The sequence below is a fragment of the Podarcis bocagei genome, assembly GCF_964188305.1.
Source record: "Podarcis bocagei genome assembly, chromosome: 10".
Lineage (NCBI taxonomy): Eukaryota > Metazoa > Chordata > Lepidosauria > Squamata > Lacertidae > Podarcis > Podarcis bocagei.
In genome coordinates, this window is record NC_138135.1 from 10,697,894 (window position 1) to 10,716,981 (window position 19,088).

The window sequence follows — 19,088 nt, forward strand, 5'->3', positions numbered from 1 at the left end:
GGGGAACTTCCATTCCTCCTCACCACTATGAGCTGAATAAAGAGCATGAAATCCACTCTTGATTCCGAGTAGATTTCAGCACCCTAAGAATTCAGCAGCCAAAGGCCAAGGAGACTAGGTGTCTTCTTCAATGAAGCTGCAAAGAACCGGTGTGTATACAGTGCCTTCAGAGGAAAGCCAAGAAGTAAGTGGGGTAAATTCTTTGCAGAACGTAAATGCAGCCTAGCCGCATTCGCACCTATAAGAAAGATGCAATGTCTGTATATGGTGAACCAACATATCACAAAATAGCACGGGCAAGTCTTTCATCGGGCTAATTAGTAAAGTGAGCAATTGCAGAAGGAGGGGAAACGTCAGCCGATGTTAAACATTCACCCCATACATTTAAAGCACAATGTAAAGGGACCCCTGACCATTAGGTCCAGTTGTGGCCGACTCCGGGGTTGCGGCGCTCATCTCGCTTTACTGGCCGAGGGAGCCAGCATACAGCTTCCAGGTCATGTGGCCAGCATGACTAAGCCGCTTCTGGCGAACCAGAGCAGCGCACGGAAACGCCGTTTACCTTCCTGCCAGAGTGATACCTATTTATCTACTTGCACTTGACATGCTTTCGAACTGCTAGGTTGGCAGGAGCAGGGACCGAGCAATGGAAGCTCACCCCGTCGTGGGGATTCGAACCGCCGACCTTCTGATCGGCAAGTCCTAGGCTCTGTGGTTTAACCTATAGCGCCACCCGCATCCCTAAAGCATAATGATACCACTTTAAATAGTCATGGCTTCCCCCGTAGAATTCTGAGAGTGCTGGGAGTTTGCTAAGGATGCTGAGAGTAATTAGGAGACAAATGAGCCTTCCCTTGGCTTGAGCCTTTTCCATTGCATCGGACGAATTATCCAAAGGGTTTGGGAATCTACTCAGGGTGCTCGGAGGGGCGTTTTCACACACACACACACACATTGATTCCCCGCACTGTTGTTAGCAATGAGGTTCTGTTTATTTACACTGCAGATCACACACAAATACTATATGCTCACTAGGCATGAAACAGAAAGTCTCAGGCACACAGCACAAATCCCAGCTTCCTGGAATGTGTTAGCAATAACCCCTCCAGATTGCCACTTGCTCAAGCAGATTGGATTAGTTCAATAAGAGAGGTCAGGTGTACATTTTAAACACAGCTGTATTGTTGCTCCTTGTCGAGTGTGCTCAGTTTTCCACCTGATTTCAGCCATCAACACCTAACTGGGGGTGGGGGGAGAGATGTCTGGGCTTGTGCCCCAGGTAGGGATAGGACAGAAATTAGATTCCGTTCATGTTTAAAGATGAATCTACTGCATTCTCAGTTTCCAAAGCAATATACGAACCACAGCAAAGCCATCTTTTGAAACTTGCACTTCTTTGAATTTTACAGTGAAGTTCTACAGCAAAGCAATGCGTACAAAATTGTATACACTGTACTAAGATACCAAATGCATCACAACAGGGAAAATATACTTGGCAAATATGAGGCAAGGTAAAGGTAAAGGGACCCCTGACCATTAGGTCCAGTCGTGGCCGACTCTGGGGTTGCGGCACTCATCTTGCTTTATTGGCCGAGGGAGCCAGCGTACAGCTTCCGGGTCATGTGGCCAGCATGTCTAAGCCGCTTCTGGCGAACCAGAGCAGCGCACGGAAACGCCGTTTACCTTCCCGCCGGAGTGGTACCTATTTATCTACTTGCACTGTGCTTTCGAACTGCTAGGTTGGCAGGAACAGGGACCGAGCAACGGGAGCTTACTCCGTAACGGGGATTTGAACTGCCGACCTTCTGATCAGCAAGTTCTAGGCTCTAACCCACAGCATCACCCGCGTCCCTTTTAATATGAGGCAAACTTGCATACAAAAACAAAGGTAATAAAAGAACACATCCTGAACCAAGCGTTTACCATTGATCTTGTCTGCAGAGAACTTGCTTTCTACTTCAGTATTCAGATTCAGTTGTTTGTTTCTACTTTCTCGTTCTGCACAATTCCATTTCTGAAGGTATAGAAAAAGAAATAAAGCAAATCTGGTCAAAAATTTTCCAAGCGAATCAAGTCGAGCACAGGGAAGGGTGAATCCATTTGTTTCAGTTTCTCATTTTCCTGATCTTAACTTCAGTTGGCCACATTTTTGCACCACTTTGTGATTTTCTTTAAGCCATCACAAAAAAAATAAAATTGTCAGCACTAAAGCATGCACTTCTCATAACATTTTGCATTGCAATGTAAATTGCCCTGATATAGGCGGTTTTCGTGAACGTGCTTCGCCAGTTACACATTTGCATGTTACTCAGTGCACAAATTTTTTGCAAGCAACTTTCTCTAACAATGCATTGTGGTGCCATTTTCACTGACAAATGGAGTTCTTGTGCATGTATTTCCTTAATATATGCATTTTTGTACATTTTTTTCTTTATTCCATCACTGCCTCCTTTGGAAGCAACTTCCATAGTTCACCTAAGCCCTGTTTGGAGAAATACTTTCATTCCTCAGTCCTGAATCTTCCAACATTCAACATTACAGTGGTACCTCGGTTTACGAACTTAATCCGTTCCAGAAGTCCATTCTTAACCTGAAACCGTTCTTAAATGGAGGCGTGTTTTCCCTAATGAGGCCTCCCGCTGTCAGTGCCCTTCCACCATTTGGATTCTGTTCTTAGACTGAGTTAAAGTTCGCAAACTGGGACGCTACTTCTGGTTTTGCGGCGTTCGTAAACCGAATACAGTGGTACCTCGGGTTAAGAACTTAATTCGTTCTGGAGGTCCATTCTTAACATGAAACTGTTCTTAACCTGAAGCACCACTTTAGCTAATGGGGCCTCCCGCTGCCACACGATTTCTGTTCTCATCCTGAAGCAAAGTTCTTAACCCGAGGTACTGTTTCTGGGTTAGCGGAGTCTGTAACCTGAAGCGTCTGTAACCTGAGGTACCACTGTAGTTCGTAAACAGGGCTGTTCTTAAACTGAGGTACCACTGTATTGGATCTCCACGAGCTTTGGTGTGTTCTTTCTCCTCTCCCCGCCCCCCCACTCTGTTTTTAAAAACTTCATTCCACATTTGGCCTCTTCCTTCACCTTTCAGAGATGGAGGAATCTGCCAGGTAGACGTCAACCTGAAAGTATTTTTTTCTTCGTCTTCTTCCTCCTTCTTCCACCCATCTCTCCTTCCCATATATTTTGACCCTGCAGGCAGCCCTTTTTCATCCCCCTGTTTGTTTTGCTGCATAGGTGAGTAGCTGATGCCCTTGTGATCATCTTCCTGCCTTAATCCCACGTTTGAATTCCAAACATTATTACTTTGGGCCCCGCTGCTCTAACTGGGGAGGTGATGACATTCAATAACATAGGATTACTGGGGAACTCAGACAGGCGGTTAAGTGAGCCATGCCTGGATCGCAGCCCAACCTCAAGTCCCAGGACTCGCAGAACGTAGAGGGTTTGTTTGTTATTTTCTCCTGATGGCTCCGGCGATCGTTCTGGGCAAGTATGCAGAGCAGCAAATGCTACCACCAGCAGAAAACAAAAGGTAAAATTTATGTGATGTGACTCATGTACTCTTCCAGCACACCTTCTAACCTGGACAGAGATTTCTATCAGTGCAATCCTATGCATTTTAACCTATTGTTTCCAGTGGAGCTTCCTGGCTAATAGGGATGGAGAACTTTGATACACATTTAAAGGTCAACCCACCCCAAAATTGAAGAAGTGTCTCCACCCTCATCATTCAGCCCAGACACTGAGGTCCAGCTCTGAGGGTCTTCTGGCAGTTCCTTCACTGTGAGAAAGCCACTTCTGAGCTAGAGAGGAGGTGGGGTTGCAGGATTCACGCCCCTCCCCACCACGCGGGGCTGACGGCCAGCCCCTGCGATACTGGGGGAATCCTCGGTCACGTCATTTCCCCCGGCCAGCCAATCGGCTGGTCCGGGGTGTGGCCTGCCCTATTTAGGGCCAGCGCAGCCCAGGACCCCCCTCTTTCCCACTACAGCCAAACAGGTTTTCCCACCCACCCACCCTTTAGGTTAGGCCCTGACATTGCTATGGACTTCAGTTGGTCGCCGTTGAGGGGCCTGGTAGGAATTTTCCCAGTTGGCAAATTGGCACCAGCCTTTTGGTTTTCGCCTACCTCGTAGCAAATCATCACAACTTCCTTGGCATTGGCTGTTAGGCATTGGTAGGGGTATTGTTATGTAGATGAAAGCGGGGGGAAGGAAGCGCCATCACCTTCCCCCAGGTCAAAGGGTAATCCGGTAAAGGATTCTGGGGGGCATGGCCTTGTCCTAAGCCTATGGAGGTATGGACCTACGGCACGCCCCCAAGCGGTGACCCTGGGGAAGCTCCTAGTTGATGTGCATCAGCAGGACTCCCCCTACTGGTGGTTAACCCTTGCTGGTCTTCAAGCAAGCGGGCTGAAGCCAGTTAGCTGAGAAGACCAATGCCTAAGCCAATACCGCTCAATTCCTGTAATCAATAAAGTTGTGGCCTAATTTGACCCATTAACCTAAAATCCTGTGTCTCGTGTCTTTATTTCCGAGAGGGGAGGCAGGAACTCGCCACGCAAGTGAAGTCACAGGGAACCAGGCAGAGGGCCTTCTCGGTGGTGGCGCCCGCCCTGTGGAACGCCCTCCCATCAGATGTCAAGGAAATAATGTACTACACAACTTTCCGAAGACATCTGAAGGCAGCCCTGTACTGGGAAGTTTTTTTATGTTTGCTGTTTTATTGTGTTTTTATATTTTGCTGGAAGCAGCCCAGAGCGGCTGGGGCAACTGAGTCAGATTGGCAGCATATAAATAATAAAATTATAAATTCAGACTTTCTGAAAAAGTGTGTGAACCGAAACAATCCTGTTCTTCGGAAAAAAATCACACTTCTCTGAATTTTGCAATGCAGTTCTCCACCCAAGTAATCATAGAATGGTAGAGTTGAAAGGGACCAAAAGGGTCATCTAGTCCAACCCCCTACAATGCAGGAATCTTTTGCCCAACATGGGGTTCAAACCCACGACCCTGAGATTAATAGTACTGTGCTCTACTGACTGAGCTATCCCTGAGATTAATAGTACTGTGCTCTACTGACTGAGCTTTATGTCCCTGAGTTCTAAAGTTATGAGAGAGGGAGAAAGAATGTAATTTAAAAATGATGTAATTAAAAAAAATTGGGAAATGATATACAATGAATTGAAGAAAATGTTCCACTTAACATTTGTTAAAAAACCTGAAGCATTTTTGTTAGGGATTGCAGGGAAAGACCTGCCAAAAAAAACCTGAAAAAAAATCTTCATGTATGCGACAACGGCCGCGAGAGTCCTAATAGCACAAGGATGGAAGACTGAAGAAATTCCAACTAAAGAATCATGGCAAGAAAAATTGACGGACTATGCAGAGCTGGCAAAACTGACATATAAGCTACGGGACAAGGATAACTGTGACTTTAAAAATGAATGGGAACCCTTTACAAAGTATTTGAAGACGCCACAAAAGTGAATTGGACTCCTTGGCAGGTTTTGAATAAACGTTCACAATTTTTTTATTGACAACAATCAGTTAAACAATTTAAGGATCTATACAACTTTGTAACATGCAGAGAACAGCAGTCTCAGAGAAACCAAAGACTGGAACTGAGGGAAGTCGGGGGCAGGGGGTTGTGTGGGAGGGTGGGGGAAGGGAGGAAAATGGGGAAAAAATTAAGGATGACATGTTTTTGGATAATATGTTTTGTTTAAATCTTTAATTTAAAAAAAATTAAAAAGAGAGAGGTAGAAATACTATTCTCTATCCCTTTTCTCAACGCAATGCATATTTAAAAAAAACTTCCTTGTCATTTCTCTAAACTGGGGGAAGCCAATTAGAATTTTGACACTGCCCATTTTAACTGGGCCTAACATTTTGATCCATTCATTACGATCTGCATTAATTTCATGAAACAGCTGGAGGTGGGATTGAGACATGATAAAATGCCCCGTGGGAAAATGCAGCAGCAGAACATTTTCTGCTCCTCGCGTGTTTGTATGTAACATGTAGTTTGGCTTGTGTCCTCGTGTCCAGAGGAGGGCAACCAAAATGGTCAAAGGCCTGGAAACGATGCCTTATGAGGAACGGCTAAGGGAGCTGGGCATGTTTAGCCTGGAGAAGAGGAGGTTAAGGGGTGATATGATAGCCATGTTCAAATATATAAAAGGATGTCATATAGAGGAGGGAGAAAGGTTGTTTTCTGCTGCTCCAGAGAAGCGGTCACGGAGCAATGGATCCAAACTACAAGAAAGAAGATTCCACCTAAACGTTAGGAAGAACTTCCTGACAGCAAGAGCTGTTCGACAGTGGAATTTGCTGCCAAGGAGTGTGGTGGAGTCTCCTTTTTTGGAGGTCTTTAAGCAGAGGCTTGACAACCATATGTCAGGAGTGCTCTGATGGTGTTTCCTGCTTGGCAGGGGGTTGGACTCGATGGCCCTTGTGGTCTCTTCCAACTCTATGATTCTATGCTACTCAATAGCTGTGTCAGAGGCAGCTACCAGGAGCCTTCCAGCCTGGTGACACCAATGCCTTGATACTGAGTGGTACTACTGGCAAAGCTTAAATCAGTAGCTGTTTGACATCTGGCCTAAATGCCCCATCACAATATGGCACAGCTAGGAAGACAATGGGCCCGATTCACAGCCACGGGTCTGCATTGCTTCTGTCTGTACATTTCATCTGAGCTGTGCAACACTGGCCAGACAGCTGGTCATCCGGGAAGGTCTGGACAAAGGTCTGGATTCTTAGTGGGTTGTATCCACCGCTAAGGGAGGTGGGGAAGCCATGTGAACATGGAAATCTGCTTTGTACCAAGTCAGATCATTGAAGAATTTTGAATTTTGATATCCTGCTTTATCACTACCCTAAGGAGTCTCAAAGCGGCTAACATTCTCCTTTCCCTTCCTCCTCCACAACAAACACTCTGTGAGGTGAGTGGGGCTGAGAGACTTCAGAGAAGTGTGACTGGCCCAAGGTCACCCAGCAGCTGCATGTGGAGGAGCGGGGAAGCGAACCCGGTTCCCCAGATTACAAGTCTACCATTGTAGCTCAGCATTGCCTACACCTGGGGTAGCCAATAGGAAACCTTCCAGACCAGGCATCCCCAAACTTGGCCCTCCACGTGTTTTGGGACTACAACTCCCTTCATCCCAAGCTAACAGGACCAGTGGTCAGGGATGATGGGAATTGTAGTCCCAAAACATCTGGAGGGCCGAGTTTGGGGGTGCCTGTTCCAGAGGATGTTGAACTCCAACTCCCATCATTCCTGTCCATTGGCTGGGTTGGCTGGGGTTGACAGGAGCTATGGTCAACATCTGGAGAGCACAATGTTACCTACCCCATGATCTACACCAGGGTTTCCCAAACTTGGGTCTCCAGCTGTTTTGGGGCTACAATTCCCACCATCCCTAACCCCTGGTCCTGCTAGCTAGGGATGATGTGAGTTGTAGTCCAAAAACAGCTGGAGACCCAAGTTTGGGAAACTCTGATCTACACTGACTGGCAATGGTTTCACACAAGGGTCTCTCCCAACCCTACTTACAGATGCCAGGGACTGAACATGTACTTTTGGCATGTCCAGGATGTTACCAGATGTCCCTGTTTCCCAGGGACAGTCCCCGGATTCACAGCTTTCTCAGCATTCACATGTACATAGCAAACAATAAGTGTCCCCGGATTCACTGAAAAAAATCTGGTAACCTTACTCTACCATGGAGCAATGGGGTCTCTCGGTTGGGACAGGACTGGACAAGTCGCCATCTCTTGGCCTCAGTCATCCTACCTGTGAAATGGGAATAGCAGTGAACATAAGTAGCCACAGGTGGCTGACCAGGCCCCATGTTAGCAGCTGGAGAAGCTGGTTATTGGTACTGAGGAGGCCATTACTAGTCCCTTTGCTTCTCTGGGTTTCTATTCAGATAAAGGGATGAGGTAAAATGATCACCATATGGAACAGGCTTCCTCAAACTCAGCCCTCCAGATGTTTTGAGACTACAATTCCCATCATCCCTGACCACTGGTCCTGCTAGCTAGGGATCATGGGAGTTGTAGGCCAACAACATCTGGAGGGCCGAATTTGAGGAAGCCTGATATGGAGAGTGCTGAGGCTGAACAGATTTCTAATGTGCTTACTTGTACCTTTTGGTGCAAGACATAGTGGTCTGTGTTCGCAGTGGGATTGGTAAAGAGCCATGTGGGGACTGAGCGTGGTCAGCAGTCAGAGAATGCTACATATCTGATGGAGAACGAAAGCAAAAGAGAGGGGAGTGGAATGGAGTGTCCTGGAACAGGGCATGGCTGGCTGGCTGGCACCCTGAACAGGAGTATTCTGCTCTGAAGGATTCTGCCACAGTGCACCCCAATTTTGCTATTATTATTATTATTATTATTATTATTATTATTATTATTATTATTATTAAAATATCACACATTAAAAACTTCCCTGAAGAGGGCTGCCTTAAGATGTCTTATGAATGTCAGGTAGTTGTTTATCTCTTTGACATCTGATGGGAGGGCGTTCCACCACCGAGAAGGCCCTCTGCCTGGTTCCCTGTAGCTTTGCTTCTTGCAATAAGGGAACCGCCAGAAGGCCCTCGGCACTGGACCTCAGCGTCCGAGCTGGACAGTGGGGGTGGAGACGCTCCTTCAGGTATACTGGACCAAGGCCGTTTAGGGCTTTAAAGGTCAACACCAACACTTTGAATTGTGCTCGGAAACGTACTGGGAGCAATGACTTGTATCCTGTTAGGAGATGGAATGAAAAAAGGGGGGATAATATGACGGAATGCAATATCCTGGGAAAGGGCTTAGAGATGAATGGATGGCCTCCTAAATGGAAATGCAACCTTTTGCTCCAGCAGGTCCAGTTGCTGCAATCACTTCTAGCTGTTCCTCATGAGGACCAGCCGCCATTAGCAAACCATTAATTTGTCTAACCTCCCCTTTACACCTAGCTAAGCGAATGGCCATTAATCAACACATCTTGTGGCAGCAAATGCCACAAATCAATTAGGCACAGTGTGAAGAAATCCTTTCCTCGGGGACCCTGAAAAGTATCCAGTTACCTTGGAGATTTCTCAGGCTGATCTCTGCATTTCCCACAATTTCAGTTATTCATGCCCGTTTGTTCTCACGGAAAATGACTGTCCTCTTCGGCCAGGACACGCACAGCTCAAGGACATTGCTAGCAGCCGGTGGTTGCGCATGTGATATTAGATGGTGTAATTAAACTGTAAGGCAGGCATAGGAGACCTCAGCCCTCCAGATGTTTTGAGACTACAACTCCCATGATCCCTAGCTAACAGGACCAGTGGTCAGGGATGATGGGAATTGTAGTGCCAAAACATCTGGAGGGCCGAGGTTGCCTATGCCTGCTGTAAGGCTTGACTCAGCTGCATCTGAGAAACATGTTTTGATTGTGCCATAAAGCTAAAACTATATCGCCTTCCTAGGAGTTCTAGCGGCAACAGAGCCCGGAAAGGGTCGAGTTCAAGATCAGCATGTCCAAAAGGGAACTGATTCCAGTTCATGTCCGTCCCTTTACAAGACAAACTGGTTTGGTTTCCATTCAACCGACAGCGCAATCCACCTCCATCCAAATGATCTCCGGTGGCAATTTCTTTCCAGCATTCAGGATGTTGCAAACGTAAGAAGAATAAGGAAATGTCAAAATGCACATGCATTGGAATTGTTTGATGAGTTTTCCCCAGCAATGGTGATCTTCAAGCTTAACAGTTCAAAGATTAGTCTAGGGTAGTTTTTGATGGTTATGTTCCTGTGTTGAGAACCAGGAGAGAGGGGAGGGTGCTAAGTGCTTAACCCAGTCTCTTGGGGTGAGACAGACCCTACAAATGTCCCTATTTTCCAGGGACAGTCCCAGATTTACAGAAGCCATCCTGGTTCCCAGAATGTCCTGCTTTTCCATAAGGTAAAGGTAAAGGGACCCATGACCATTAGGTCCAGTCGTGGCCGACTCTGGGGTTGCGGCGCTCATCTTGTTTTATTGGCCGAGGGAGCCGACGTACAGCTTCCGGGTCATGTGGCCAGCATGACTAAGCCGCTTCTGGTGAACCAGAGCAGCGCACGGAAACGCCGTTTACCTTCCCGCTGTAGCGGTACCTATTTATCTAGTTGCACTTTGATGTGCTTTCGAACTGCTAGGTTGGCAGGAGCAGGGACCGAGCAACAGGAGCTCACCCCGTGGCGGGGATTCGAACCGTCGACCTTCTGATCAGCAAGTCCTAGGCTCTGTGGTTTAACCCACAGCGCTACCCGCGTCCCTTAGGATGTCCCTATTCTCATCAGAGAAATGTTGGAGGGTATGGAGTTATGCAAGCCCTGAACTAAGGAGATAAGTAACTATACAGCCTTTAGAAGACATCTGAAGGCAGCCATGAATAGGGAATTTTTTTAATGTCTAATGTCTGATTATATTTTATATATATGTTGGCAGCTGCTCAGAGTGGCTGGGGCAACCCAAACAGAGTGGCAGGATAGAATAATAATAATAATAATAATAATAATAATAATAATAATAATAATAATAATAATAATAATAGAATAGGACGTTACTATTTTAATTGGACAAATGTTGGAGGGCATGCGATTCTATGATTCAGCTCACCGACATAATAATTGGAAAGGGGTGGGGAATCTGCAGCTTGACCCTCAAGCCTGGCCAAGAGAAACCCACTCCCTTGCAGAGAAAAAAAGAGAGTGGGCGGGATCCAACGGACAGGCAGGCGTTCTGGCCAATCGCCGCTCGGGAAAACCTCCAGCCATTCAGGGAGCCGGCTTGGAGAGCTACGGACCAATCAGGGCGCCGTCTCCTTCCTCGGCGTTCGATCGTAGTAGCCGGGTCCCAGCTCGCGGGATCGCAGTCCGGGCAGCGGCAGCAACAGCAGGCAAGGCGTCTGATGCGTCCGCGAACAAAGGCAGCTGTGCGCAATCGGGACTAGCAGCGTGCGCAGTCAGCCAAAGGCGGACGCGGAGCAAAGGAAGCCGAGCGCTCTGCGGTAATTGGTGGTGCAACGCCGGGCTCGCTCTGCATCTGGAAGCGCAGGATCGGCTGGTTTGCGGGTCCCGGATCTTGGCCCCCCATTGCCAAGCAGATCTCCGGGAAAAGAGGCGAGGGGGACCCCGAGCAAACGGGGACAACAAAGGAGGGGAAAGGAGAAGGCAACGTGCGCTTGGCGTCGCCCCACCAGATCGCCGCTTTCTGCATCCCTCCTCCTCCACCCCCAGGAAAGGGCTGATCCTGCCGGGGGTCGGATCTCCGGCAAAGTTCGCCCGACGAGGCATCCCGGCCGGCGGGTCCGCGCTCTTCCCATGCGCAGAGGGCAACCCGGAGCAGCGCTCGCCATGCGCTCGGCTCTGCTGCCGCTGCTGTTGCTCGGCGTAATCTCCTCCTGCAGGGGTAAGTAAGGGCACTTTGCCAGCTGGGATCCAAGGGGAAGCGGGGCGGCGGGGCCAGGGATCGCGAGGTTCCTGGCCCGCGAGCGTGCGGGGTTGTTGATTTCTAGGGAGGGGGGAGCACGTTGGCATCACCTCAAACGGGTGCAGTTTTTGGAGAGGAAGGAGCGTGGAACACTTGCTTATCGTGCAGAAGGTCCCAGGTACAGTTCCCGGCGTCCCCCAGTAAGGCTGGGATAGATTTCTGCCTGAAACCCTGGAGAGCTGCTACCAGCCAGTGAAGGAAGCACAGAGGTAGATGGTCTGACTCTGTATAAGGCATCTTCCCACTCACCCACCCACCCAGGCTGTGATAGTAACATAGGAAGCTGTTTTCTCATCAGTCAAAGAGTTGGTCTCTTTAGCTTAGTATTGCCTACACTGACTGGCAGCTGCTCTCCATGATTTTGCCCACCCCAACTTTGAGATGCCAGGATTCAAACTTGGGACCTTTTGATCTCCACCGCTGAGTCCCAGCCTTTTCCCCAGTGACTTGACCTGCAGGTGTCAAAGGGTTGGGAAGGCAAGGATGGGGTCACCTGTCCTTAGAGTTGTATTTGTGGGGAACTCTCCCCCCAATACACAGAGATGGATAAATCTTCAAACACTTGTGAACCTGGGTGTACTCTATGCATTTGATCCAGTTCTGGGACCCACAACAACACACTTACCCAGCACAAAATTCTGGCGGTTGAAGTCAATGGGCCTCGTAGGAGCTGGCTGCTGCCACTGTTCCGCTTTAGAATCCCGAAAGTGTTTCTTGAGAAGGATGTTTCTGAGCATGTGCAGTGAGTTTACTCCTTGAGTAACCACAGCTGACCCCGAGGTTAGAGATTCCAAGTAGGAGGAATGGGTATGTGTGTTTTGCTTTAAAGGCATATCAATAATATTCGTTTTGCAATTCCGAAGCTTAATTCCTTTTGAGCAGGGATTGGGGTGTCTTCATTGTCTGCCTTGCACGTGCCAATGGGACGTTTTTGAAACCAACGTGGGCAATAGGGGGTATTGGTTCACTTAAATAAGCTGATACTTTAGAGCAGAGCTTACCATCCCCAGGTGAAACATAAAGGAGGGACAGTATAAGTCTCTTTTATCCTGTATTTTTATCTTGAGATCTTTGGATGAAGGGTGGTATATAAATGTATTGAATAATAATAATAATAGCAGCAGCAGGGTTTTAGACAATCATGTCTTGGAGAATTAATTTTGTAGAGATATATTTTGCCAAATCCATGTGCAAGATTGGCGTTACAGCACAGCATCCTCTGGCTAAGGAACTGGTCTGAGCTGCATGGATATGGGTACCACGGCGATATGCTCTTGCAGTCTGTTGTTATTGCTCTGCAAACACATGGTGCTGCCGCTGCTGCTGTCTTGCATTTGGCACTCTGCAGCAGTGATGCCGCTTTGGCTGGTAGATCCCTCCAGATTCTTTCACCCCCTCCTTTCTCACAACGTGCATATAACTTGGTTAACTGCGTCTTTCCAATAGGGATGTGATTGGTTCACCTGGACCCTAAAGCAGCTGCGGTAGGTGTTTCTGCAGCTCCCAGCCAGCATGCCCAGTGGTCAAGGATGCTGGGAGAGTTATAGTCCACCAACATCCGAAGGCCAAAATAATCCCCAGCCCTGCTCTAAAGTCTTCAGGCTTTGTGCATTGGAAGCGTGGTAGAAATAAGTAAATAATAATGGGTATCTGGGATAAAGAGGGCTCCAGTGTTGCTGGGCAAAACACCTGCTAGTTACGTTGGACAAAACTATATCTGCTCGGATTTATTGATGTCGGTTTGTCTGCACAGGATTTGTGGGTTGCAGAGCTCTATTGTTCTCTCTAGGTAAAGGTAAAGGGACCCCTGACCATTAGGTCCAGTCGTGACCAACTCTGGGGTTGCGGCGCTCATCTTGCTTTATTGGCCAAGGGAGCCGGCGTACAGCTTCCGGGTCATGTGGCCAGCATGACTAAGCCGCTTCCAGCGAACCAGAGCAGCGCACTGAAACACCATTTACCTTCCCGCCGGAGCGGTACCTATTTATCTACTTGCACTTTGACGTGCTTTCGAACTGCTAGGTTGGCAGGAGCAGGGACTGAGCAACGGGAGCTCACACTGTTGTGGGGATTCGAACCGCCGACCTTCTGACCGGCAAGCCCTAGGCTCTGTGGTTCAACCCACAGCTCCACCCGCGTGGTAGAAATCAGTAAATAATAATGGGTATCTGGGATAATGAGGGCCCCAGTGTTGCTGGGCAAAACACCTGCTAGTTACGTTGGACAAAATTATATCTGCTTGGATTTATTGATGTCAGTTTGTGTCTGCACAGGATTTGTGGGTTGCAGAGCTCTGTTGCTCTCTCTAGAACCTGTCTTTTGTGATGAAGCTTGACCATCTTGCTGCTACACACCACTTTTCACCTATCTCTAGTTTTAAAAGCCGCTTTCCAACATGCAGAGACCAGCACACTCAGCCTGGGACTTATTAGACTGCAAAGCCTGCTGTGATTTGGGACAGTCTGCAAGCGCAGAGCAGGAATCAGGGACATCTGTTTCCCCCCACCATCCCTGACCGTTGGCCATGTTGACTAGGGTTGAGGGACATTGGAGACAAACGGCAATCTTTACGGCCACAGGTTCTCCAGGCCTGGTGCAGGGTCCAACCCCAGACATTGTGGTCACCAGCTACACTCTCGCTTCATTAGTGGCCAAAACAGCCTCTTTACTCACACCGAATCACACTACCGGCCAGTGGCGTAGCGTGGGTTGTCAGCACCCGGGGCAAGGCAAGTAATTTGTGCCCCCTAACCCGTGGATTTGCGCCCCCTAACCCTAACCCCCAGATGTTGCGCCCGGTGCGGCCGGCCCCCCCTGCACCCCCCACGCTACGCCACTGCTCCCGGCTATGTTTGTTCAGCTTTTGAAAACCTTGTTTTCTTTTGCTTCCTCCCATAGCCCATTTCCACAGCTCTTGACGCACCGTTTTGCACCCATGATTTATCCCTGTCATATAGGACGAGGCATTTGCATGGGTGGTTCTGGTCACCATTGCTCACGATTTACTGACCTGAATGCCCATTGCTATTATAAATCTCCTGGTAATTTTTAATTTTTTCCCCTTTTTATAAGAAGTTAATGCTATGCAGGAGCATGTCAACAGTTTCTCAACCCAAAACAAATTGTTTATCCTGGGGAAGAAGGGTCCTAGCTCAGTGAGAGAGCATCTGTTTTGCATTCCAAAGGTCCCTGGGTCAAATCCTGGCACCTCCTGGTGGAGCTCAGAATGCCCGGTGCCTGAAACCCTGGAGAGCCCTTGCCTGTCGGTGTAGACCAGGCTACCTCAAACTCGGCCCTCCAGATGTTTTGAGACTACAATTCCCATCATCCCTGACCACTGGTCCTGCTGACTAGGGATCATGGGAGTTGTAGGCCAAAAACATCTGGAGGGCCGAGTTTGAGGAAGCCTGGTGTAGACAATAGTAGGTGGACCCAGTGGTCTGATTTGGCAACTTTCTATGCACTGTTGATTTCAGCTTTTGGGTTGGGTTGCTAGTTGAGTAGATGGGTCACCTGCCTTCAAATTCATATGGGGTTGCCCTAGAGCTACCCTTACCCTGCCTTCCACAAACAGGAATACTGTGGGATAAGGAAGGCAGTGGATCTCTGTCCGCAAAGAGCACGTTGCATCCCCAGGATTCCTCCCTGAAGTGTGTGACCCTAAGTTACATCCCATATAAGGGGGAAATTGCTGTTCACTCCTATAGGGAGAACGTAGAAGCACTGTATTGAAGGCAGCACAGGGGGTCAAAGTTTACCCACCAGCAGCCATCATTCTTGCTCCGGATTCTGTAGGGAGAGCCTGTGTGGTGTAGTGGTTAAGAGCGGTGGACTCGTAATCTGGTGAACCGGGTTCGCTACCCCGCTCCTCCACATGCAGCTGCTGGGTGACCTTGGTCTAGTCACACTTCTCTGAAGTCTCTCAGCTCCACTCACTTCACAGAGTGTTTGTTGTGGGGGAGGAAGGGAAAGGAGATTGTGAGCCACTTTGAGACTCTTTAGGGTAGTTGCCAGGGAACAGGAAAGGGAGGTAGTTGCCATCGGAACAGGGAAGGGAGGTAGTTGCCATCGGAACAGGGAAGGGAGGTAGAGTCTTGCGAAGCAGTTCCTCTTCCTGCTGTGGGGAAAGCCACACCTCCAGTGGGGAAGAGGGAAAGGGGTAAGGGGATGCAGCTGGGAGCCCCAGCACCGCTCCTGGTCAAGCCAGCCAGGAGGGAAGCATGCCTCTTCCGTTGCCCACCTTGCGCAGAGGGGTAAAACGCAAAGAAGGAAGAAAAAGGCTGGGGGTGACGAAGTTCTCATGTTGGGGACAAAACCAGGAAAAGCCACTCCCGGATTCTGCTAGCGATTGAGGCAGACATGAACTTTGGGGTTCTGCACTGTAAATACCGTATTTTTTGCACCATAACACTCCTAAAAAGTCGGGGGAAATGTCTGTGCGTGTTATGGAGGGAATGCCTACGGGTGGCATGCCTATGGATTTTCCTCCTCTCAAAACTACGTGCGTGTTATGGTCGGGTGCGTGTTATAGAGCGAAAAATACGGTAGTTTTGCACCAAATAAAACCTGTAAAAGTCAGTCGGAGTCCTGCCCAGTTACTTGCAAGCAACCACCCTAGCTATCTGACAGCAGTCATAAAGTGGGATATCAAATCCAAACTCTTCTTCTCTGTACCAAAACCCCACAGAAATATGGTTCACTCTCCCACCAACCCATCCACCCCAGATCTGTTGAATACACAAACTCCAGTTCATTTGCATGCACTAGCACAGCACCCAGTATAACAGGGCATTTTGCTGATTACGAATAATAGGGTGGGGGTGGGGGATGTGCAGAGTGGGCCTTTCTCCCCTCCCCCCACCATCTACAAAAATAATAATAAGATGAACCGATGCAATAGATGGCAGGATGCAAATGTTGCATAGAGGAAATTTTGGCTGATGCAGCTGTTCTCAGCTCTGCAGCGTTGAGACTTTGCTTGTTTGTTAAATGTATATCCCGTCGTCTTGCCGAAGGAGCCCAGGGCAAACGTGGTCATCTGTTCCTGCTGAAATCCGCCCCTTCTGCAGAGCTTCTGGTGGCGCAGGTGAATGATTCCCCTTTTGCACCTGCTCTCCGTACATCCCCCTGAATTAGGCGCTGACTTGAGCCCTTGTTGTTTATGGAGGAAATCCTGTTGCTGAGCACAATGTGAAGGAGAGGCTGCTTAATTGCTAGTTTCATTGTTATTGGTTGGAGGGTGATGTGGTGGTGCTTTTGGTTGGAAATTCTTTGCCCAGGACAGCAAGCTAGACTCCCATCCCCCCCTCACCCCGCCCAGAGGAACTTCTATCATTTTGTTGTTGTTCGTGTCCGACTCTTCATGACCCCCTGGACCAGAGCACGCCAGGCTCTCCTGTCTTCCACTGCCTCCCGCAGTTTGCTCAAACTCATGCTGGTAGCTTCGAGAACACTGTCCAACCATCTCGTCCTCTGTCGTCCCCTTCTCCTTGTGCCCTCAATCTTTCCTAACATCAGGGTCTTTTCCAGGGAGTCTTCTCTTCTCATGAGGGGGCCAAAGTATTGGAGCCTCAGCTTCAGGATCTGTCCTTCCAGTGAGCACTCAGGGCTGATTTCCTTCAGAATGGATCGGTTTGATCTTCTTGCAGTCCATGGGACTCTCAAGAGTCTCCTCCAGCACCATAATCCAAAAGCATCAATTCTTCGGTGATCAGCCTTCTTTATGGTCCAGCTCTCGCTTGCATACATCACTACTGGGATAGCTTTAACTATATGGACCTTTGTTGGCAAGGTGATGTCTCTGCTTTTTAAGATGCTGTCTAGGTTTGTCATTGCTTTTCTCCCAAGAAGCAGACGTCTTTTAATTTTGTGACTGCTGTCACCATCTACAGTGATCATGGAGCCCAAGAAAGTAAAATCTCTCACTGCCTCCATTTCTTCCCCTTTTATTTGCCAGGAGGTAATGGGACCCGTGGCCATGATCTTAGTTTTTTTACTATCATTCTTCTGGCATATTTACCTCTTCCAGATGTTGGTGCTAGAAAACAGCATCCTTCCTCAATTTGGTGCCCCCAGCCAGACGCTGCAGGACTCCAAGTCCCATCAGTGCCAGTTAAACTCAGTCAAGGGTTGAAGATCATGGGAGTTGTAGTCTAGCACCATATGGAGGGCCAAAGATGTACTTCCTCTCCTTTCAGGGCCGGTTGCAGCATTCAGCAGAGGGAAATAGCTGCTTCAGGTGGCAGGTGGGGTGTGTACTACACAACATGACCAGTGCCCCCTAAGTTAGCGTGGCGGCACATCCTGTCCTGCCACCAGCACTGAAACAGAACTCTGGTTCTGGTTGTTGTTGTTTAGTCGTGTCCAACTCTTCATAACCCCATGGACCAGAGCACGCCAGGCACTCCCTTCTTCCACTGCCTCCCGCAGTTTTGTCAAACTCATGTTCGTAGCTTCAAGAACATTGTCCAGCCATCTCGTCCTCTGTCGTCCCCTTCTCCTTCCCAACATCAGGGTCTTTTCCAGGGAGTCTTCTCTTCTCATGAGGTGGCCAAAGTATTGGAGCCTCAGCTTCAGGGTCTGTCCTTCCAGTGAGCACTCAGGATTCCATAATCCTCCCCAGCCAACAGACTGGGATGATGGGAGCTGCAATTCAACCACATCTGGAGGGCCACAGATGAACTGCACTAGTGCCAAGGCAGATGTGCCAGTTTCCCTCCCCATCTCTCTGCCTAGGGTAGGCAAAGTGGTGCCCTCCAGAAGTCATGGGTTGCCACTCCTATCATCCATGATTGTTGCCCATAGTGGCTGATGCTGAGAGGAGTTGGAGGCTAAAATTTGCAAGGCCTCACATTAGCATTCTGATTATATTTTTGCTTGTGTCTCTCAATTCCCTACTTTCTGGTGTCCAAAGCTCTCCTGCCCACTTTAACAACTCTTTCCCCCACAATGCCTGTAACATGCCGCCAGTTCTTCACCCTCTCCGGCAGAGAAGTTCTCCTCAGCCCTTCCATCTGAGTTCCCTCAACCTGGAGATGCCAGGGTTTGAACCCAGGGTTATTTGCCTGCCCAGCATTTGCTGTTTCCAGTGGGTATAACCCTTGTTCCATGTTCCGGGTATTCCTAACAATCTGTCAAAACAGGTGGTTATATTTTCAGGCACAACTGTCCCATATACTTTTACTACAACAATATTCATGTTAGCATGTCAAATTGGAAACTTTTGAAATCGCTACCTCTATCAGAACACTGGAAAGGAGACTCCATTTCTCTAGAATTATTTCCTTCATATGAGAAACATAATTTCTAATATGTGCATAACCAAACATAATACAACTTTTCCACGATGTGAATTCTTTGCAATGCCCAAATGCTATTGAACTGCCCATTTTGAATCTGGCTCACCATTTTTTTAAAAAAAATCAACCTACAGACATGTTTAAAAAAACATTCCATAGGAATACTGGGGTCTGCTGCCATTCATTGCTCCACTCTCCTACCCCCGTTCCCCCACACCTAGCCAACCCCTCCTCCCTTTGCATTTCACCCACCCCTTCCTCCCAGCTTG

General features: G+C 48.4%; 1 protein-coding gene across 2 annotated transcripts in view; it reads left to right on the forward strand.

The window, feature by feature from the left end:
* The first annotated feature begins 10,882 nt into the window (after window positions 1-10,882).
* Window positions 10,883-19,088, forward strand: part of PODXL (podocalyxin like) — an 82,883-nt gene continuing 74,677 nt past the window's right edge. The window contains exon 1 of one of the 2 annotated variants that reach the window (XM_081210255.1): window positions 10,883-11,440. In XM_081210255.1, the coding sequence (XP_081066381.1) occupies window positions 11,353-11,440 (88 nt within the window). In that variant the 5' untranslated portion in view covers window positions 10,883-11,352. The remainder of the gene's footprint in view (window positions 11,441-19,088) is intronic. The other variant, XM_081210254.1, reaches the window with a different exon arrangement.